This window comes from Mustela erminea, chromosome 9, assembly GCF_009829155.1.
Source record: "Mustela erminea isolate mMusErm1 chromosome 9, mMusErm1.Pri, whole genome shotgun sequence".
In the NCBI taxonomy this organism is placed as follows: domain Eukaryota; kingdom Metazoa; phylum Chordata; class Mammalia; order Carnivora; family Mustelidae; genus Mustela; species Mustela erminea.
Genome location: NC_045622.1, coordinates 99,249,689 through 99,273,459, shown reverse-complemented (window position 1 = coordinate 99,273,459; position 23,771 = coordinate 99,249,689). Strand labels below are relative to the sequence as shown.

The 23,771-nt window shown below is 34.7% G+C and overlaps 2 protein-coding genes across 2 annotated transcripts; one reads left to right on the top strand and one right to left on the bottom strand.

Annotated features, from left to right (window-relative positions):
* Nucleotides 1-8,215: 8,215 nt before the first annotated feature.
* LOC116599894 (olfactory receptor 4P4-like) lies at nucleotides 8,216-9,145 on the bottom strand. The gene has a single exon (XM_032359837.1). The coding sequence runs from the start codon at nucleotides 9,143-9,145 to the stop codon at nucleotides 8,216-8,218; it is 930 nt and encodes a 309-aa protein (XP_032215728.1).
* Nucleotides 9,146-22,025: 12,880 nt separating this feature from the next.
* On the top strand, nucleotides 22,026-22,955 carry LOC116600075 (olfactory receptor 4C46-like). Its single transcript, XM_032360075.1, has one exon. The coding sequence runs from the start codon at nucleotides 22,026-22,028 to the stop codon at nucleotides 22,953-22,955; it is 930 nt and encodes a 309-aa protein (XP_032215966.1).
* The last annotated feature ends 816 nt before the right edge of the window (nucleotides 22,956-23,771 follow it).

Below are 23,771 nucleotides of genomic sequence, written 5' to 3'. Positions count from 1 at the left end.
CAATTTTTTTCATTTCTCCTATTTACATTTTACAAGCTAAATAAAAATTGTTTTAAATTAATCTAAATTTGTGATTGCAAATGCAAAATGAAATATGTAAAGAATTATATTTACACTTTTATATTTCATGACTTTTCCTAGGAACTTCAGTATTTTATATGTGATCTAGAGAATAAAATTCAACAAAGAATATGATAAAGAATGTAGCTCAAAGAGAGATTTGTTTCAACCCTCAGCAACTAGATTTTACATCAGTGAATGGATCAAAGATTCATAAATTTGCATCTTTCGCAGAATCTTGAATCTTTCTCTTGAAAGAAAGAGGGTTGGATAGACAGAATATACTCTGGGAGCTCTTTTAACCAACACTGAGGAATTAAATGTCACTCAATGAGATGCAGACACTACAGCACAGCTTTTCTCTTTATCTAACCTGATGTAACTACCATTTCTGGCCAGCCTGGGTGAATATTTTAAAACAGAGAATACTAATATAGCAAAGGTATTTAGAAGTCATCAAATCCACCAAAACTCAAAACCTATGATTTTAAGATCATTTTAGGTAACTGGTGTAGCATTTTTGAATAATATATACTATAAGAAACTCATTCTGTTTTAATTTATCATTCAACTTTAATTTCATCAAGAAGAAAAAGAGTCCATTTCTACTATGACTTTGGTACCTCTATCAGGCTTCCTAACCTCTCTCTTGTTTTTAATAAAGCAAACACAATTATCAGTTCACTGTGTTCAATAGTGAATGGTACCTAAATAGATGTTAATAATTTTATGATTCTTGGATCAATTTTCTCCTTACCTTATTGCAGCCAGTGCTGATTCCTAATTTAGGAGATGGCATACCATTTACAGAGAGATGTGTTTGCCTAAAACAAATTGACTCAAAATTAATTGGTAGATAAACAACTTAAGTGGACGTCACTTATATATCCAAACCCTGGGTTTCCAATAAAAGAGATGCAGATCAAGATAATCTAGGTAATTTAGCATCAATATGTAATAATCATGTGGAGGACAGATATCTTCATTCCCACTCAGTCCAGAGAGCTTCAGTAGATGCTTGTGAGCAGTGCAAGATGATGGGGTGTCCTGCAGACCAGCAGTGAGAAGATACATTTTGAATTCTCATCCCAATTATTTAAAAAAAAAAAAAGTGTACAAGGTAACGATTACTGATCACCTAATCTATGTTTATGAATATCTTGAGGGATATATTTTGCAGTTAATATAAATATGTGGTCCAGCATTCTTCATTCCAAATCATTTTGAAATAATTTTTCATCAGTTATAGCTATGTGCCTTCCTTCTGGTAGGATTCTGATTCATTTTCTAGATTATCACCAATGTTTCACCCATAACAGTTCTTAAACTCTCATCCTGATATCTGAGTGGGAAATGCTATTATAATTACTGCTGTTAACTGAAGTAAAAGGGATATGTGAATGCAGTCCATGATAGATTTATTGTGATTGAAACATGTAATATATCCTTGGCCGTATTTTCTCAGTTTGTCAAGTAACTGATATCGTAAGTGATGAAAGGAAGAAATTTAGGCATTTTCTAGTTGGAATCATGGACCACGAAAGATATAGAAACATGGAGAAGTATAATAACTGAATGGTGAACTGTTTTGCTTCAAGTTGTTTTTTGATAGCCGCAACGATCTAAATATAAAAAAGGAAAACAATTCACCTAAATACTTCCAGTGGTCAGAGGTTTGATATTAAGGAAAATATGTCCTAATATATGTTTTATTCCCCTTTAATTATGACTATTTAGAATAGATGTATAAAGGTTAAAATCTGAATAATCTGATCAGTGTTCTATGAGAAGTCAATAATTCAGCATAAGCAAGGACAATACCCATTTTTCTCATTAACTTTGTTTAATATCTTCCTTTCCTATACACCAATAATTTTTAATAAGAGCTCAGTAAACAAAATTAACTGTCTCCCTTTCTAGACCATTTATGAATGTTGAGATTATTTCTAACAGCTTAAAGCTTCATTGTCCACATTTATAGAATCCATAAATTATTACATAATTCAGACTATATTGAAGAATATCAAAAATAATGTGAAATGCCCCAGTGTTGTACATAGTTCAAAGCCACATATTAGCTTCCTTTTACTTTTTCAAGTTAACAGTCTCTGAGATTGTCATGTACACATCTGTCACCAAGTCAACAGGGAAAAAAACTAAACAAAACAAAAAATCAAAATGTCACAATATATATTAATAGGGTTGACCATGATAAATTTCAGTTGGAGCAATCTGTTAGTAAAAAGAAGTAAAAATTAATCTATAAAATTGTTTGTGTTGGGGACTTTTTAATACTAATCACTGGCCTGTAATTTCCCTGCACTATAAAAATACAATCAAATTATAATTTTATTTCTTTGGTTGAATTGTATAAAAATTCTTCATTGTGTATTAATTATGCTATTTAGATAATAAGAATAATTGCTCTTATAGTTAGAGTTTCCACCATAAGTTCAGATTGTCTCCTAACGATATCAGAATATGGCCCATGATAGTTCCATTAATTCAATCAGATAAATATAGTCCATTTTAGAATGACAAGTTTTTTGAATGTTAGAAAATTACTCATCATTGGGACATGCAATCATAAATTGGGCTATTCCTTCATAAGAATATAATGGAAAATACAAAAGTATCAAAAAGAGACTCAATAAATTTCACTGAAACTTAAAAAATTTCATTAAGTTCAACTCAACTGTTTTTGTTCTCAAGTGGAATTCTGCTCATGAATAATGCACAATAAGACTATAGTTCATGAAATTATTTTGTGTAATCACATTATCTTATGTTGCTAGAGAAAATATGGTTTAAGGATGGAATTAAGTGGAATAAATTTAAATAGCATATAACCACCCCAAAGCACAGTTGGTGGAGCATTCCCCAATGAAAGTGGCATGGTAATTCATAGATCATTAGATCTCAGTGGCTGTAAGATTGCCTTTAGGTGAAATCAGGGGAGCTCCCTCCTGAGGTACTCACTCTGCTGATTCTTCTCCGGTATCTAAAGATAAAATAAAATGCAGAGATTTACAAACCAAATATTCAAGCATATTTTAGGTTAATTCTCTAAAATTAATTTGAAAATTTCAACATATCTTAGAACACTTTACATATTTGCAAGGGGAGTAGAATTTAATATCCATTGAACCATCAGGGATGTAAGAAATGGATTTTAAGAAAGAGAGAGACAGAGAGAGAAAGAAAGAAAGAAAGAAAGAAAGAAAGAAAGAAAGAAAGAAAAAGAAAAGGAAGAATGGAAGGAAAAAATTAAGTATTTTGAAATTCTTACGAAAACAGATATACATTTTAAGTCCTAGGAGTCACTTATTTTATACCAATTGCTGGAGAAAAGTTGATTCAGAAGAACAGAATATAACATATGACAACACAGAGTTAATAGGTCTTTGAAACTCTAAGAAATTATATTCCTAGAGGTATTTCTGAACAGATCTTCACCAAATGCCTCTGTGTTGCTCTCCATGGTATTGACTCGGGTGCCTGTGGGCAATTTCTAGATATAACTTTACTTTTCATATTTGTGTTGGCTTGTGTAAAGCACTTTCTCAGGAGGCTCCATAATGCTCTAGTCAGAAAGAGCAATTCAGAAACTCTGCCTGACTTGCACTCATCTTGCTTTCTGAATTAAAATAATACAGCATGGAATAGCATTAGGGTAGTGCTGGTCAAGAACGACTTCACTGAAAACAAAAACATACATTTACTTGGGCAATTAAAATGACTATTTGAGAGATACAGATTCAGGTAGAAACCCAAATTGTGTTTCCAGGAAGTCAAAGAGAAGCAGAGTTATACAGGTGAAAGGCTATGAGTCTAATTGTCATTCAGGTCCTCTATGTAAAACAGAGATTGGAATTAGGGTTACATGGATTGGTTGGGGTAACATGCAAATGAGAGTTTGGAGCTCCTTTATAAGTGAAGGATGCAATGATTCAGTTGTCATGGCAAGGAGGAAGTTAAGTCCAGGCTGGGGCTTGCTGTTCTCTGAAAGTTTCAGGAATCTTCATGGGTTCTCTAATGGGGCCATGCATAAATGCTTTCTCACTTATGAACTCCTGATCCTATAAAGAAAAAAACAAAACAAAAAAAAACAAAAAACAAAAAACAAACAAACAAAAAAAACCTCTCTTAAATAGGCTTGCTTGCTCCATTTGGAAATTCCTTTTATATTAGCCTCAGAAAACTCTGAAATGGGAAAAGACAAAAGAAACAAACACATGCAATACAGTTCAATGCACATCATTATCTAGAGTAACCTTTATGGATAGATTAGATAGATCAATAAAATAGTGACCCACTATCAAGTGGAGTTATTTATTGCTAGGGACTAACAGTGATGAAATAGATGACTGAGGAATGGAGGACAGAAGTAAAGGAAAGATAAAAGAATAAACAATCCATTCTTCATACACATGCTAGGTAAAAATGTTATATCATTAAGTGAGAATATAAGAAACTATGAGGAGAAATCAGCACTCAATGCCCAGCAATTCTGTTTACCATTTGCCCAGGCCCTAAGTAAGTTCAACTGTACAGGTTATTTGGTTCAGCCAGAAATGTACACATTGATATTCAGGGAACAATTTTCCATCATATACAAATCCATATATAAAAAATTTCCTTGGGGTGCTGGTGGCTCAGTGGGTTGGACCTCTGGCTTTGGCTCAAGTCATGATCTCAAGGTCCTGGAATCAAGCCCCATGTAGGAATCCCTGCTCAGTTGGGAGCCTGCTTACCCCTCTCTCTCTGCCTACCTGTGATCTCTCTGTTAACTAAATAAATAAAAGCTTTAAAAAAATCCTTTATACATGTTAAACTTAAGGAGATCAAATTTTACAGAATCTTATCAGATACAAAATAATAATAATAATAATAATAATAATAATAATGATAATAATAATAATAAACAATTTATCCAGAGATTATTTTGTGTTTCAAGTTTATTGTATCATTGCATCTCCTAATAGTGCATCCTGTGAGTTAAGTAATGTTAGTTCTCTGGTTCCAATAAAAACGCAGTCCACTAGAAGTTAAAAAGATTTGCCCAAAGAGCTACTAAATAAGAATAAGGAAAAGAACTGTGTGCCTTCTATGAGTGAAAGGAGCTGGTTTTTATATGTTTACTACTTGCCTCCAGCTTGGACAGTGTAGTAACTCTGAGTAAATAAGAAAGTCTAGTACTTCAGAATGATGGATATCAGAACTCAGTGTTTTACTGTTTGTCCATTTCAACATAACACATGGTTTTGACCAAGCTTCACTCAGACCTTTTGTCAATACACAGGACATAGTTGGTCATAAGTCTACCAATAACACACACAAACATATGAGCATATTCCTTAGAGATGTGTACAAGTACCTCATTTATCACCTCAATCCCTGCATTTGTCTCAGTTCATATTAACTCACTCTTCTCAGAATTGATTTTGGTATATTTTTCTTCTTTTCTAATTCCCTTATAAAACCATTTGTTTTATGGGTTGTATGAGCTTACTTCCAAAACTGAGATTTCAGGTATTTTTGAAGGTATTAGGTATTGTTCTATAGGTTGGAAAGTGAATTCTAGAGAGAACAACTTACAAGTGGATAACTAATCTAGGTTCAATATATTTTTGATGGGCCTACTATATAATATTTTTATATTTTTTGCCAAAATAATATTACAGATTCTTAAGAAAATAAATCAAATCAGAAAAGATTTTGGTTCTGTTGTGTAGCATTCTTTCTGATGGGTTGAGTATTTCCTTTGACCCATCCTGAAGGCCCTCAAAACATCACATACCAAAGACACAGACAGACAAAAATGATCACACATATAAGGTACAAATATTACAATTCTATACTTTTAAAAATAATCCATATATTTTTTTGGAAAATTAATAGGTTAAACCAGGTCAAACCAAACTATACTAGACAGACTTAATTTCCTATGAAAGAGGCAGAATGTTTTCCCTTGATATTCTATAGGTTTCATGGACCCATGAAGAAAAAACAAAACAAAACAAAACATAATTAGTTAGATTTCTGAAAAGTTTAAGAGCAGAAATACTAAAAGAAACTTTCCTGACATTAAAGACAAGCATTATCTCATTTATGGTTTTACCTAGACTTCTTGGCTGTGGGGCAGAAGTAATTCACTTGAGAAAACTGCGTGTGGAAACAATACATTCTGCTGAGAAAAGGCAAGTGCTTTGGCAGAGAGAAACGTCTTCCCAAATGGGAACCAAAACACAGAGCTGACTTGATTATGTGATTAAAAAGACAAGGGATAACTGAAAATTAAAATAGTAGCACCTCCAAATGCAGAAAATAAGTAAAAAGACCTAATAGGTGGCTGAGATTCAGCCAGTTTTCATTCGTTCCCTGATAGCTACATGAAATGTATGTTGAATTTTTAAACTTTCTGACATTACATATTTTATTACATATTTTATCAATTCATAATAGTTCATAGTGTAACGGGAAGTTCTGGATAGTGAGAACAAACAATAAAGTCATTTATTAAATTAATTCATTAATTGTTTATTTCTTAATTTGTGTGGGTTCATTGCTGGAAAATGGATAAAAGAAAAATGAAGATATAGTGCATCTTTGCCTGAGTTGACTCAAACCAGGAAAACATAAGAAAAAATACTAATATAGGGCAGATGATTAATTTAAAAGGAGTAAATGTACAGTTTCATAACAACAAAATAACAGAGGAAAATCAGAAATACTTCTGGTCTATCTGTGAATTGGCAAAAACTTCTGGAAAAAGGAAAATATCAGGAGTGTGACTTACATTTAAGACATGAACTCTAGGGGCGCCTGGGTGGCTCAGTGGGTTAAAGCCTCTGCCTTTGGCTTCAGGTCATGATCCCAGGGTCCTGGGATTGAGCCCCTCATCAGGTTCTCTGCTCAGCGGGGAGCCTTCTTCCTCCTCTCTCTCTGCCTACTTGTGATCTCTGTCTGTCAAATAAATAAATAAAATCTTAAAAAAAAAAAAAAAAAAAAAAAGACATGAACTCTAACGCATAGTGGGGGCAGCATTATAACCAGGAAAGATAGAAGAAACAGTCATATAGCTGATAGACTTTAGAGTATGTTTGAAGAATGTGTAGTTGGGTGTAGTTGGTTGAAAGCATCCTAGCAAAGGGAAAAAAAAAAAAAAAAAAAAAAAGAAAGGTAAAGAAAGAGGAAAGATATATAACGTGTTTCCACTAGCCATATGTCCCAGCAAAATCTTCACATGTGTTAGCCAAAGTACTGCTACAACTTTATACAGTACAATATTATGCATTTCGTAGACATTTGAAAAATGAGAATGCATATATAATTAAAGCAAATTGACAAGACCCAAAGATGAAAATGTACCCGAGTCAGCAATCACCCAGCTCTCCCTGAGCTCCCAACCTGTCATTGTAATGCCATAATTCCTACCAATGTAATGCCTTCTGAGATTAGCAAATTTGGCCAGGACGAATTTTGGTAAGCAAGAGAGAAGTTTGGATTTTATTCAAGGAAAATAGGGTTCCATCTATATTTTTGGAAAGGGCTGTGCTATGTGTTTTAGAAAATCATTTCTAGCATTCCTCAAACCCATTCAACCACATCTGCCACTAGTTGGAAACTTTAGCATGCAGATTGCAATCTGAACTATAGTAATTTTCTTCTTTGACTCTTAAAATGTTAGAGATCATTTAGTCCAACTCCCCAAAGAAAGCTATATATCTTCTACAACATCTCAAATAATAAATGCGCTGGGAACACAGGGTGAGAAGTAAAATAAATATCATCTTTACCTGAAATTTTTTTTAAAGATTTTATTTAGCATGCAGATTGCAATCTGAACTATAGTAACTTTCTTCTTTGACTCTTAAAATGTTAGAGATCATTTAGTCCAACTCCCCAAAGAAAGCTATATATCTTCTACAACATCTCAAATAATAAATGCGCTGGGAAAACAGGGTGAGAAGTAAAGTAAATATCATCTTTACCTAAATACTTTTTTAAAGATTTTATTTATTTATTTGACATAGAAAAACCAGGGGGGAGTGGCAGAGGAGAAGCAGGTTCCCTGCTCAGTAGAAAGCCCTATGCAGGGCTTGGTCCCATGATCCTGATCATGACCTGAACCACATGAACCACCAAGGTGCCCCTACCAGAATTTTGAATGTATCATTTTAGACCACACCTTCCCCATGGCGATTTTCATCTCCATGTTTCTCAGGGTGTAGATGAGAGGATTCAGCATGGGGGCAATCACAGTGTAAAACACAGAGACTTCCTTATCCTTGTTCTCACTTCCGGCAGGTAGAACATAAATATAGATACAAGGCACAAAGAATAAGATGACAACCATTACATGAGAGCTGCAGGTTGAAAGAGCTTTGCGTCTCCCTACAGAAGAGTATGTCCTAAGATTGTATAATATGAGAATGTAAGAAGCCACCAGGACAAGAAAGACAGCAACCACCACCATTCCTGAGTTTGCAATCATTAAGATATTAACAACATGAATGTCTTTGCACACCAGTTTTAAGAGAGGCTTCACATCACATATGTAGTGATCGATCTGATTAGGACCACAGAAAGGTAAATGGAGTACTACCAGCAGTAGAGCGCCAGAGTGCCAAAAACCCACACCCCAGGCCATGAAGATCAACATGTTACACCTCCGCCGGTTCATGAGGACCATGTAGTGCAGGGGCTTGACAATGGCAACGTAGCGGTCTAAAGCCATGGACACCAAGATGAATATCTCCACACCCGCCAGCAAGTGGGCAGTGAAGAGCTGGGTCATACAGTTGTTATAGGAAATGTTTTTTCTTGCTGTGACCAAGTCCCTGATTAGCCTGGGGACCACCGTGGAGGTGTAGCCGAGATCCATGAGGGAAAGGTGACATAGAAAATAGTACATTGGTTGTTCGATTAGATGGCTGCAGGTGATTGTGAATAAGATGAGAAAATTTCCCATTAAGATTACCAAATAACAAAGCAGGAAGAAGAAAAAGAACAGTAGCTCCATGTGCTTATTTCCCCACAGACCCATGAAAAGAAATTCTGTGACATTGTTCTGATTTTCCATGTGGTTGAGGTGATTCCAGAGACATAATAGAAACTTAATTTATCTGAAATAACACAGAACATATGACATATACAAAAGCCTTTTAAAATTTTGTAATATTTATAAATTGACAAAATATGTAGATTTCTTGCTGACTTTTTTCACTTACCTAATACACTCTAGCTCCATCCACATTGTTACAAATGGCAAGATTTCATTATTTTTTTAAAGACGTTATTTATTTATTTGACAGGCAGAGATCACAAGTAGGCAGAGAGGCAGACAGAGAGAGAGAGAGAGGAGGAAGCAGACTCCCTGCTGAGCACAGAGCCAGATGCGGGGCTCGATTCCAGGATCCTGGGATCATGACCTGAGCTGAAAGCAGAGGCTTTAACCCACTGAGCCTCCCAAGTGCCCCAAGAGTTCATTATTTTTAATGACTAATAATCCACTGTACATACACACCACATCTTCTTTATCCTTTCACCAATTAATGGACATTTTGGAATTTATATATAATATCCCAATCACACAAAATGTTCCATATATCCAGGAGAACTAAAGATATATTCTTGAAATAAGGACAAAATCAAGGCTCTGGATCATAGCAGAGATTGGTTGATAATTAGTTGATAATAGTTTCAGTGAGTCTTCTTTTTGAAAGGTTTGGTGAAGAGTCATAACATGGAGAGGCAGGGAAAAAGGAACTGGGACACAATCTGGAATCTGATATAAGTTCCCCAGTCTGTTATATCAGTTTATTATTATATACAAGATTTCCCTTTTTTCTAATCATTTTAAAGACACATTTTGAGGTTGCTGTTTAAAATGCTAGAAGCAATGATTTGGAAGCTGTTTAAAATGCTAGAAACTAGTTATCTTCTATTGATATATTGAAGAACCCAAGACAATTAAAGAATGTGCTGCATATTTAACCATGCAGTTAAGCAGCATAGCCACCTAGATGCAGTAGAACTTGGAGCAGAGAGTGACTATGTTGAGCCATCACCTTTTACCTGTAACCAAATGTCTGCCACAGCGGACGTAATTTGTCTAAAAGTCTTAAAGTCAATGAATTATTTTAATGGTGCCACTGAAGGAACAGTATGATGTAATGGACAGATTTCTAGTCTAATGATCATGAAGGTGAGCATCCAAGCTCCTATGTCTTGTGACCTTTCTTGTTAGTATCGAGGAATTCATTCTCCCTGATCCTCTTTCTTCAGCTGGTATTGGAACCAATCATACTGGATCTGTCTGTCTTGTTTCCAGGGCAAAATAAATAAAGTTCATTTAGGGATATGAAATATAGAGGCTTATGATTCTGATATGATTAAATCTGAAGAAGAGTTCTCCCCAAAATGGAAAGCAACAAGTTGTTGTATAAGAAGATAGTTATCAATACTTCCATCAGTTCATTGGATTTACCTGTGGATTTTATATTCTTCCACAATGGGATTAGTTGAAGAACTCATGTTAGACATACATTGAATGCAAAGAAAAAAAATGATGTTATTATAAATTTGTTCTGGGTTAATAAAACAAAGCGTAGCAATATATTTATTTATGTTTAAGTTGAGGGTATTGAAACAGTCCTTATGTGTCAGGTTGTGATCAGTTAAAGGATATATATGGACTTACAGACAATTTTTCATAAAATTGTAGAACCAAACTGTAACAAGTTCAAATCTTGGTTAAGACTCAACATCTCTCAACATTTGATCCAGTATTGCTCAGTTTTCAGTGACTGAACATTATTTGGGAAAGCATATACTCATATAGAAAAAAAAAATTCTATAAAGCAGCAAAGCAGTGACCATAGAATTCTCTGGGAATGTTGCCTTATGCATAAATATCCTCTGTTCACATTTGAATCATTTTCTTTTTGGTCATTATTTAATTCATTAAATAAAAATCCTGTTTCAATTCTCTGTCTCTCTCTCTCTCCCTCTTTCTCACTCTCTCACACAAAAACACAGACACACTGTATATATGTATGAACAGGGTTTTTGGAGTAAATTTAGAGTCCACCTTTTTACATACGTTTTTATTTAAAGAATTTCTCTCAAGAACGGCTCTTTAGATTTTAAATCACTTGAGAAAAATGTATGAGGAATTCTTTGCATACACACGTTAACTACAGGTTAAAAGGAAAAGAAGTTTCATTAGCTTATTTGGAAGTGGAAATTATGACTGAGGACATGAGAATCTATGGATAGTGTAAAAATCCATCAAGGACAATTTGACATGATTTTTCTGGCTCTTAAAAATATTTATTCATTCATTCATTTATTTATTTTAGAGAGAGGGAGAGAGAGAGAACAAGCAAGCAGAGGCAGGTTAAGGGACAGAGGGAAAAGAGAAAGAGAATCTCAAACAGACTCCATACTGAATGCAGAGCCTGCCCTGGGCTTGATTTCAAGACCCTGAGATTGTGAGTTGCATGGAAAGTAAGAGTCAGATCCTGAACTGACTGAGCCACCCAGATGCCCTGATTCTTCTGGCTTTTTTAAAACTATTTATTACATCCAGGGCACTGGGTGGCTCAGTCCTTAAGCATCTGCCTTTGGCTCAGATCATGATCCCAGATTACTGGGATTGAGCCCCACACTGGGCTCCCTGCTCAGCGGGAAGCCTGCTCCTCCCTCTCCCACTCCCCCTTCTTGTGTTCCCTCTCTCACTGTGTTCCTCTCTGTTAAATAAATAAAATTAACTTTATCACATCTATAATAAAGAAAAATGTGATATTGAAATTTATGGGCTCAATTATGTGACACATTTATAGTTAAATCTTTAAAACCAGAATGGTAAATAATAATATATTCTAGGCACTTTAGTAACCTCTTTTCATTTACCAACCATTTTGTCTACACTATGACCTGATGAGGTATATTGTTGTACTATTGCCCCTGTTTTGCAAATAAGGAAATTTAAACCCAAGGTTATACAAGTATGAGGGGGCCGTTTGTATCTAAACCTTTTCAATGTGATTTAGAAGCTCATACTTTATTGATTTTGCTTAAATACCCTCTCATAAATAAAAACTTTAAACCTTCCCTTTACCCTTAAATTATCAAGATTTTATCGTGAATATCCTGAATGACCTCTCTAAAAAATAACCAACAAGAAAATTTATTCCAGAAGAATTTAAACTTAAAAATAAGGATGCAATAAGTTCCAATTTTTTTAGTAAGTTCGAATTTTTATGTAAAATAAATTGTTAAATATCCTAGTTATTTCTTCCCAATTTAAACATACATACTTATGTATATATACATACATTAATATATAAACATATATTACATTATACACATGCACACATACATACATAGTAATCAGGATGTTCACTTCTGTGAGATTTTAAACCTCTTTGGAATGTCAGGGTGATCCTCAGGCTGTGTTGTTTTTATTTTAATTTCTGTGCCTGTGCTATAAAATAGCAAACGCATGTGGAATGTCCCTGACTCTCCTGTGAATCTTCCATACAAAAGAAGCTTTCAGGAAAGTGTTACTGGGAATACCTTGAATTAAAAGCACAAGAAGGACCTGAGGGAAAATCTCCCACAGGCATTTTAGAGTGGCCAGGGCATATGTGGTTAAAATTTGAAAAATAAAGCCCACATTTTTATAAGGTCATATAGATGGGCTTGAGGATTTTTTCATTTACCTCATGAGAGTTATTAGTGAGTGATTCAATACTTCTGCAGTGTTATAGCCCTGATGTAATATTATGGATATATATATACATATTTTTCTCTGAAGTTGCCGTCCATTTAATTTCTGTAAGTCTATCAACATCTTACAATTTTTTTTTCTTTCGGTGTACCAAGATTCATTGTTTATGCACCACACCCAGTGCTCCATGCAATTCATGCCCTCCTTAATACCCACCACCAGGCTATTCCATCTCCCACCCCCCTCCCTTTCTCCCTCTCTCCTCTTCAAGAATAATTTCCTTGAAGACTGAAGTCTCTGCTGTTGATCATAATACATAATATATATTTAACAAATCTTGAATTATTTATCAATCCAATTATAACTTTTTCTGTGCTACTGGATATTACTTAGCTTGGGCACTTGTTAGAATTTGGCAATGCCACAGTGCATAACCATTTTCTCCCCTTATTTTTCTTTGTTTTTATCTTCCTTTGCTTTATCTCCCTCTCCTTGAGTGAGAGAGAAATAGAGTGTCAGAAGAACCTCATGGGGACAGGTTGAGTAAATCATAGCCCTTAGTACATCGCAGGTGATCCTCCTGGGTTCACGCCAGGTCCATCTAGGGGTTTTATTTTAATACATATTTTTCCTTTCTGCATTGCTCATCTCCACTTCTGCTTGCCCCTTCTCTGCACCCACCATACTCTAACACACTCAACTTCACTAGCCTGGGATGTTGCACACTCCTTGGTTTCTTCTATAGCTGTCCACATCATGAAAGTAAAGTCTTCCAATACTGCCCTTAAATTATAGCATTTGTCTTTTCCTTGCTGCATAACCCATACTCATATGCGCACTCAGTAATACAGCCTCAGAATGCATGAAACAAAATGAGGTAAATCCATATGAAAAAATATAAATCCATCTTCACAGGAGACAATTGCAATACTCCTTTTTTTTGAATTATTGATGAGTAAAGCAAACATTATGTCAGGAGAACAGAAAAGATCTGAAAAATACAACTTAAAAGTATTGTAGACACATACATAAAATTATATCTAACAAGAATATACATTTTATAGATAGAGAGATAGATAGATAGATAGATAGAATATTTACACAATTAAGCATTAGGTCATTAAAAAAGAAGAAGCCTCAATGTACTTTGAAGAGACATTACACCAAAGTCTGAGCACAACATGAGGTAGACCTAGACCTATGTTATTATTATTTTTTGTACAAATTGTTTAAAGATGTCTCTGTCAAATAGCTAGCTAACCTCTAAGCTAATAGAAGAGTTCTGTAACCATACAGAATATGGATTTTAGAAAAATAATTTAGAAAAATCACTAAACATACAAAGAACTACAATTCACAAAATATTTCCCACTTAAAATCAGAATAACACCAGGATGTTCCCTCTCATTACTTATAGCAAACAGTTTATTAAAGGTTTCTACTAGAGAAATTAGATTAAAAAGTAAATGAAAGCATCCAATCGAGGAAGAAAGAAGTAAAACTCTCTCTGTAACTAATCACATGATTTCATATACATAAAATCCTAAATATTCTACCAAAAAATTAGAGCTAATAAATGAATTCAGTAAATTTGCAAGATAAAACAATCAATGTACAGATATCAGTTGCACTTCTATACACTAACAACAAACTACTGAAAGACATTTTAAGAAAATGATCCTATATACAATAGCTGCAAAATCAACAAAATATTGAAGAATAGATTTAACCTAGGAGGTCAAAGGTTTTAGACTGAATACCATAAGATATATTAGAAAAAGATAAAATAATACACAAATAAGTGAAAAAAATTTCATGCTCAGGGAATTAGAAAGATAAATATTGTGAAAATGTTCACACAACCTAATGCAATCTATAGATTCAATGCACCCCTGATCAAAATTTCAATGGCCTTTTTCACAGGTAGAGAAAGAATTATCCTATTCTCTTTGGACTCACACAAATACCCTGGAAAACCAAAGGAATCCAGAGAAAGAAGAGTAAAGCTTAAAGCATCCCACTACCTGATTTCAAGCTGTATTACAAAGCTGTAATAATCAAAACAGTATGATATTGACATAAAAACAGGCACATAGAAAAATGGCACAGAATAAAGAATCCAGACATAGACATACGCATATACAGTGAACTGATTTTTGACAAGGGTACCAAAACACACAGTACAGAAAGAACAGTAACTTCAATACATGGCTTTGAGAAAACTGGATATCCATATGAAAAAGAATAAAATAGGACACCTCTCTCACACTAATCATGACACTGTTGGTTGGAATGTAAAATGGCATAGCCTTTATGGAAAACAATATGGTGATAATTCAAAGCCTTAAAAAAAATGATCTACTTTATATACCCAGTCCTACTTCTGGGTATATTTGAAAGACTTAATTCAGCATCTTGGGGGTGCCTGGCTGGCTCAGCCCATAGACCATACAGCTCTTGATCTCAGGACCTGAGGCTTAAGTCCCATGTTGGGTGTGGAGTTTACCTGAACAAAGTAAACAAATAAACCAGTATCTTAAAGAGATATCTACACACCAACATTTATGCTAACATTTACAATATCCAAGCTATGGAGAAAAATATAAATGTCCTTCAATAGATGAATGAAGAATATAATAATATTCAGCCATTTAAAAAAAAAGGAAATCCTGCCATTTTGAAAGACATGGTAAATCTGGAAAGCATTATACTAAGTAAAATAAGCCAGAAAAAGAAAGGAGATGGAGAGAAGTGAATTGGGGGAAACTGGAAGGGAGATGAACCATGAGAGACTGTGGACTCTGAGAAGCAAACTGAGCGTTTTGGAGGGGAGGGGGGTGAGAGATTGGGTGAGCCTGGTGGTGGGTATTATGGAGAGCACATACTTCATGGAGCACTGGGGGTGATGCATAAACAATGAATTCTGGAACACTGAATAGAAATTAAAAAAATAAATTAAAAAATGGAAAAAAAAGAGACAAATACTATGATACCATTTGTATGTAAAATCTCAGAGGAATAAAGAGAGCAGTTAGAGAACTTATTCTAGGAGAACCTGGGTGGCTCAGTGGCTTAAAGCTTCAGCCTTTAGCTCAGGTCATGATCCCAGGGTCCTGGGATTGAGCCTGCATCGGGCTCTCTATTCAGCAGCGATCCGGCTTCCTCCTCTCTCTCTGCCTGCCTCTCTGCCTCCTTGTGATCTCTGTTTGTCCAATAAATAAATAAAATCTTTAAAAAAAAAAAGGGAGAGAGAACTTATTCTAGCTAAACTATGTGGATATTTATATATATAAAATATCCCATAACAACACTGTGTGGTATTGCTATAAGGATAAATATATAGATCATTGAAAAAATAGAATATCCATAAATAGACCTAAATGTGAGTGTTTTTTTTTTTTTGTTTGTTTTTTTACAAAAATGTCAAGATAATACAGTGGGAGAAAGAATAGATGTTTTTTCAACTAACTATGTTGGGTCAATTGGATACCCATATGAAAAAAAAAAAATGAACATGGACTACTACCTCACACCATACACAAAAATTAACTCAAAATGAAGCAGAGACATAGATTTTAAAGCTAAACCTATAAAAATAATAGAAAGATTATTTTTATTAAATATTGCACAATTAGCGAAAACTATAAGAAAAACTGAAAATTGAAACTTGTTAATATTTTAAGTCTTTTGTTCATTGGATATCATTAAAAAAAAAACAATTCATAGACTAGGAAAAAATACAGCATACGCACTTATGTATAAACATTTTATATTATATGCAATTGTGTATTTAAATTATATATAAATATATGGTTTATATTTATTTGTTTTTATTTTTTTTTAATGTATAAAACATCTATATGACAAAAATACCTATATCTAGAATATATAAAAAGCACTTATAGTTAAGTAATAAGAAACCCAGAATTACTATTTTTATACTCTACAAAGGACTTGAAAAGAAATTCTCAAAGTAAGGTACAAATGCTGGATCATAGGGTAGTTCTATTTTTAACTTTTTGAGGAAACTGTAATGTTTTCTACAGCAGCTGCAAACTTCACATTCCCACCAATGGTGCAAGAGTGTTCCCTTTCCTCCAATCATCACCAATATCTGTTGTTTCTTCCATTGTTGATGTTAGTTATTCTGGCAAGTATGAAGTGATACCTCACTGTAGTTTTGATTTGTGTTTTCCTGACGATCAGTGATGTTGAGCACCTTTTCCTGTGTCTCTCAGCCATCTGTATATCTACTTTGCAAATATGTGTATTCAATTCTTCTGCCCCTTTTTAATTGGATCATTTGTTTGTTGGGTGTTGAGTTTGATAATTATATATATATATATATATATATATATATATATATATATATATTTATTTATTTATTTATATAGGATGCTACCCAACAATCCAGAAATTGCACTCATAGATATCTCCTCAAAGAATAGAAAAACACTAATTCAAAGTAATACATGCATCCCTGGTTAAAGAAGCATTATTTACAATAGCTAAATTATGGAAACAGCCCAAATATCTATCATCTTATGAACTGATAAAGAATAGGTGATGGGAAAAAAAAGAAAGAAAAGAATAGGTGATGATATGTGATGGCATATTATTTTGCCATCAAAAAGAATGAAGTCTTGCCATTTGCAATGACATGGATGGAGCTGGAGAGTATTATGCTAAGTAAAACAAGTCAGCCAGAGAAAGACAAATAACATATGATTTCATTCATATTTGGATTTAAGAAATAAAGCAAACCAGTATGGAGGGATAGTGGAGAGAGAGATAGAGAGGCAAAGCAAGAAACAGACTCTTTCAACTCTAGAGAACAAAGTGATGGTTACTATAAGAGAGGGGGGAGGGGGGTAGGGGATAAGTAACTGGTGGAGATTATGGAGAGCACTTGTGATGAACACTAGGCATTGTATCAAGTTGTTGAATCACTATATTGTACACATGAAAATAATATTAGCCTGTATGGAAACTAACTGGAATTTAAATGAAGACATTTATATATAATATATATTATATATCCAACAATAACATTAAAAAGTGTCCAACATCACTAGTCATCAGGAAAAGCAAATTAAAACCACAATATTATATTACCACATAACTCCTTGGGTGCCTAAAAGAAAAATGAGTAACAATATCAGGTGACAAGAATGTGGAACAATTCTTCTGGTTAAAATTACAACTTCCTGCTTGTGTTTTGATGTCTTGCCACAATTTTAATGTTACCTAGTATTTCTTACTGAACAGATCATGAATTCCAGAGATTATTAATTGAGATCCTATTAGAGTTTCTGTTTACTTTTCTATCTTTCTAGTGAATGTGTAAAATAGCTTTTGCAGTAAAGAATATTAATGGCTACCTTTCCATTTTTTATGCCCTCACTGCTCAAACTCAGATGCAATAAATAGCAGGTATCCCCAAAAGTGTTAATATTGTTAAGGAAGCAGTTCTATGTGGATCTGGAGTCAACAGGTTAAGTATATCACAGTCCCCACAATGAAATTATGCCATTTTTCTATTTACATGACATTTAGCTTTCTAACAAGTCAAAGTTCATGGGACATCTGTGTGGCTCAGTCAGTTAAGTTTCTGCCTTTGGCTCAGGTCATAATCCCAGGGTCCTGGGATTGAACACGGCCTTATGCTCCCTGAGCACTGTCTGTGTTCTGCTTTTTCCTTTCCTGCTCTCCCTGCTTGCGCACTCTGTCAAGTAAATCAATAAAATATTTACTTGCACTCTGTCAAGTAAATAAATAAATAAATAAATAAAGTATTTCAGAAAAGGAAAGAAGAGGAACCAAATTCCCCAAAGAGAAATTTTGTTTGGGTTCCAAGTACAGGGAATGTAATTCCCTATTTGAAACTGCATGTTTCTCAAACACGTCTCTTCAGCACACCTGTTTTTAAGAAAAAGCCTTTCCATCAGAAGAGATAATTAATTCCAGAGGGAGAAAGCAATAGTTGTAAGCCAAGGTCCTTGAACCTTTCTAGAAACCTCTTTAAATATCCATGCAGTGCCAGATGAAGGTGTTGTGGGGGGTTCACCTTTCCAGAGCAAGATTCATTATGGTAGAAATGACCCATTTGAAAGTGTTGCCTCCATATTTCTTGCCTCTTGCCTATGGGGCCAGAGCCATCTGGAGATCATTTCTCCACAGAGTGTCAGAAGAATCCATTCTAAATTCAAATCTCAGTTTTTCTGAGTAGAATTTTGAGGCTTTAGGCTAGGAGGAAAGTTTTAGACTAATAGAAACTACTTTCTCAAGAACTGTTGATTGGTTATCAAATTACCTAAATAGTCCATGTCTGAGTGTGTCATATCTTTCATATTAAAAGACCCCTATCCAAGAAGGCATCAGTCGGAGGATGGAATTATTTCTGAAAGCCATTAAATATCATTAAGATCATCTAAGTCTATAAGGTAAGTTTTTCATTAGTGTTGAATCATCTTAAAGATAGATCCTTTCTGGGGCGCCTGGGTGGCTCAGTGGGTTAAGCCGCTGCCTTCGGCTGGGGTCATGATCTCAGGGTCCTGGGATCGAGTTCCGCGTCAGGCTCTCTGCTCAGCAGGGAGCCTGATTCCCTCTCTCCCTCTGCCTGCCTGTCCATCTACTTGTGATTTCTCTCTGTCAAATAAATACATAAAATCTTTAAAAAAAAAAAAGATCCTTTCTATATGTAGTAATCATTATGTTTCAAAGCTTGACAAATATAACAATATTTTATCCTCACACTAATTATCCAATAGATACTTGGCAAATGTCATTAACCTAATTTGGCAAATGTAAGCTTGGAGGCTCATAGAGATTATATAATTTGTAGGACCCAGCTCTCTGACACCAGGTGCTTTTCTTTTTGCCATGACACACCTCCTTTCCCATTCAAGACTGATCACAAGCATGAAAATCAAATGTAAATACACTACACACACACACACACACACACACACACACACACAGAGAATACAAAAATATGAGTAATAAATGGCATAAATTACAGTCATTTAGTCCATGCAAGACCATGAAGACTCCTTCCTGAGGTTAACTGTTATGGATAATGTGAGTTTCTATGGCTTCTTGAGAAGTAAAATTGGAGATGAACCTTTGTGAGCTGATTGCATGGTTAAAGGTTTATGCATACATCACTCAAAATACCAATTATTCAAATCTCCTAGTTGCATACACAGTCACAAAAAAAAGTGAAAAATCTTATATGCCCCCCTTATGTGGTGGGCATGTGTATATGTTTCTTCAATCAATTCTTGTAACACCTAGGATACGGATATGATCATTTTCACTTCATGGATGAAGAAAAAGGATGTACACTGTCTAGAAATATACCTTGAATAAAGGAAGTTGCAAGTGTAAAAGGCAATGTTCTAGTCTAGTCTTTCTAAAGTTCAAACCAATACAGTACACTCAACCACTCTTGTAGTCATTTTCAAGGTGTGCAGAAAAATTTGGGGACCTATGCTTGTAAGGGGATTGAGAAGGTAGCTAATGGGTCTACACAAAAGGCTAAAGTAAGAGTGCTCCTCAATGAAAGCAGCGCCACATTTTTTATTAATATTTAAAAATTCCAATGTGTATATGTGTGTGTTTTGATGAAACTGTTTCATATATACTTGCCTCCAAAATGACATGAAAGTCATTATATTTATTATGGCCTTGTGAAAGGAGATTATTACTTCAGGATTGTTTACTGGAACATGACAAGGTAGGGTAAAGATTAAAAATTTGGAGCAAAAACAAAATAGCAAGTATAATTTGATCTAACCTTGGCTCTACTCTTTACTATCTGCTGGATCTAGCCAGGATCCTTAATTCTTCCCTAAGTTTGCATCTTCTACTATGTAAAAGAAGTATAAAAGTAGTGGTAATCATCTTAGAGGTTTGTAGTGAGGATTAAAGAACTACATTTCTGCAAAAACAGAGTCTGGTAAGTTTTCGTTGGTATTGTATTTATTATTCTTATTATTTCCATCAGTTCTGCAATTGTTTCTTCATTTGCAAAATTGGTGGTGCAATACTAAGCATTCAGGTTACTACCATGCCATCCATGCACATAACAATCTATTATTAGAAGTATATATTTATTAGCTAGTATATTGTTCCTGGAGGTTTTTTTTTTATTTAAACTTTTTATCTAACATATAGTACATCATAAGTTTTAGATGTAGTGTTTCATGATTCAACAGTTGTATATAACATACAGTGTTCATCACATCACTTGCCCTCCTAAATGCCCATCACCCAGCTTCCCCATTCCCCTAAAATCTCCACTTGAGCAACCCTCAGCTTGTTTCCAAGAGTTAAAAGTCCTGGGGTGCCTGGGTGGCTCAGTGGGTTAAGCCTCTGCCTTCAGCTCAGGTCATGATCTTAGGGTCCTGGGATTGAGCCCCGCATCAGGATCTCCACTGAGCACAGAGTCTGCTTCACCTCCACCTCTGTCTGCCTCTCTGCCTACTTGTGATCTCTCTCTTTGTCAAATAAACAAATAAAGTCTTAAAAAAAAATAAGTCTTTCATGGTTTTGCCTCCCTCTATGATTTCTTCCCATTTAGTTTTCCTGGCCTTCACTTATGATCTGATGCACTATTTTTTGTATTCCACATATGAGTGAACTGCATGATAATTGTCTTCCTCTGATTGACTCATTTCACTAAGCCTATACCCTCCAGTTCCTGGGTTTTTGCCCAGTTACAACCAATTTTTTATGGTAGGTCCTGTAGCCTTTTATTATATTCCATAAGAAATATCCTATTACAATTTTTGTCAATTCTTTAAATAGTCTGATAATGGGCTTTCTGTCTCTGGCTTACATCCCCTTACTGGAGCTCAGTTGACTTTATCCAAGACACACAAATATTGCTACCAAAGTTTTATCCAATTGGCACCCTTCCTCCAACTTTTGTTCATCCTTCCACTCATATTGTCAATTCTAAGGATAAAGGAAAAAATCCTGGCTTTGTATTTATAACCTTGACTACAACAACATAGTCTCTTGGTTATCTCAAATCAAGTATGCGCAGATGATCTTCAAGAACTTGAACTTACTTTATATGTCAAAAAACAGCATGAGAATTCATGACTCAATGGAATTTAGGCATTTATTATTTACTAGGTAATAAGCTTAATATAGTCAAGGTTACATTAATAAAAAATGATTTCTTTTCAGGTAACATAATTAATCATAAAATGAAATTATGGAGAATAGGAACAATGTGACAGAGTTTGTTCTACTGGGGCTCACAGAGAATCCAAAGATGCAGAAAATCGTATTTACTGTGTTTTTGGTCATCTACATCATCTCTGTGGTAGGAAATGTGCTCACTGTAGTCACTATCATTGCCAGCCCATTATCAGGGTCCCCCATGTACTTTTTTCTGGCCTATCTCTCCTTCATTGATGCCTGCTATTCTTCTGTAAATACCCCTACACTGATCATAGAATCGCTCCGTGAAAAGAAGACCATCCCATTCAATGCATGTATTATCCAAATATTTGGGGAGCATTTCTTTGGAGGTGCTGATGTTATCCTGCTTACTGTGATGGCCTATGACCGCTATGTGGCCATCTGCAAGCCATTGCACTACATGACCATCATGAATCGGCAGGTGTGCAGCCTTCTAATGGGAGTGGTATGGGTGGGAGGCTTCCTACATGCAACCATACAAATCCTCTTTATCATCCCCTTACCCTTCTGTGGCCCTAATATCATAGATCATTTTATATGTGATCTTAACCCTTTGCTCAATCTTGCCTGCACTGATACCCACACTCTAGGGTTCTTTGTTGCTGCCAACAGTGGTTTCATCTGTGTCTTAAACTTCCTCCTCTTGATGGTCTCCTATGTGGTCATTCTGCGCTCCCTAAGGAACCACAGCTTGGAGGCAAGGCGCAAAGCCCTCTCCACCTGTGTCTCCCACATCACAGTGGTTGTCCTATTATTTGTGCCCTGCATATTTGTGTACATGAGACCTGCAGCTACTTTATCTATTGATAAAGCAGTTGCTGTGTTCTATACTACAATAACACCCATGTTAAATCCTTTAATCTATACCTTGAGAAATGATCAGATGAAAGATGCCATTAGAAAATTGTGTAGTAAGAAAGCTATTTCAGATGCCAAATAACGTGCCTGGAGATCTACATTGATTCAACTCGAGCAAAGGTCAAAAGGAAATTTTGGATGTCCTTTTTGCAAAGAGCACCTATGAAATGAAAAAAAAAAAAAAGTGAATGATATGAATCCTAGACTTTGCATTGAAAAGAGCAAAGTGGGCACAAGAAAAGGAAAAATAACCCTAAGCCAGGATCACTCTTTGAATATTTGGACAATTCTATCAAACTGGGGTTTAGTTTTACTAGCTTCATTCATGTATATGGATTCATATGCTTTCATACTAATTTAATAATTAAAAATATATTGGAATTAAGCAGCAATATCTATAACAACTCAAAGAGGGTGGCATTATCCGTATTTTATAGGAGAGGAAGCAGAAAGGGGAAAGTCTCAAAGCAAGAACACCAAAGAGTCAATAATCTGAATCTACCTGATTTCTCAGTCCATGCCGTTTATGCTATGATGCAATGCAAGGCAATGGTGATAGAAAAATGATTGTAATAGTTACCATATATTGAACTGGGGATAGCGCCTCAACTCCATATTACATGTAATATATATTATAATATATATGTATTATAATGTTATATATATAGCATGCATATACATGTTATATTATTATATACGTATATATCATAGTGATATATAGTTATATAAAATTATGTATTATATTTATATTAATTTGTGACTAAAATTAAATTCTAGAGATGTTCCATTAACGACTCTGCTTAATTTTATTTATCATAGGTGATGATAACACATCCCTGTAATATTGTGTTTTGTAACTACCTTAGGAATAAGAATATTATACCATGTTTCCAAATTT

Excerpts from the sequence above, each read along its gene's own strand:
- LOC116599894 (XM_032359837.1), bottom strand. The coding sequence starts at position 9,145 with ATGGAAAATCAGAACAATGTCACAGAATTTCTTTTCATGGGTCTGTGG.
- LOC116600075 (XM_032360075.1), top strand. The coding sequence starts at position 22,026 with ATGGAGAATAGGAACAATGTGACAGAGTTTGTTCTACTGGGGCTCACA.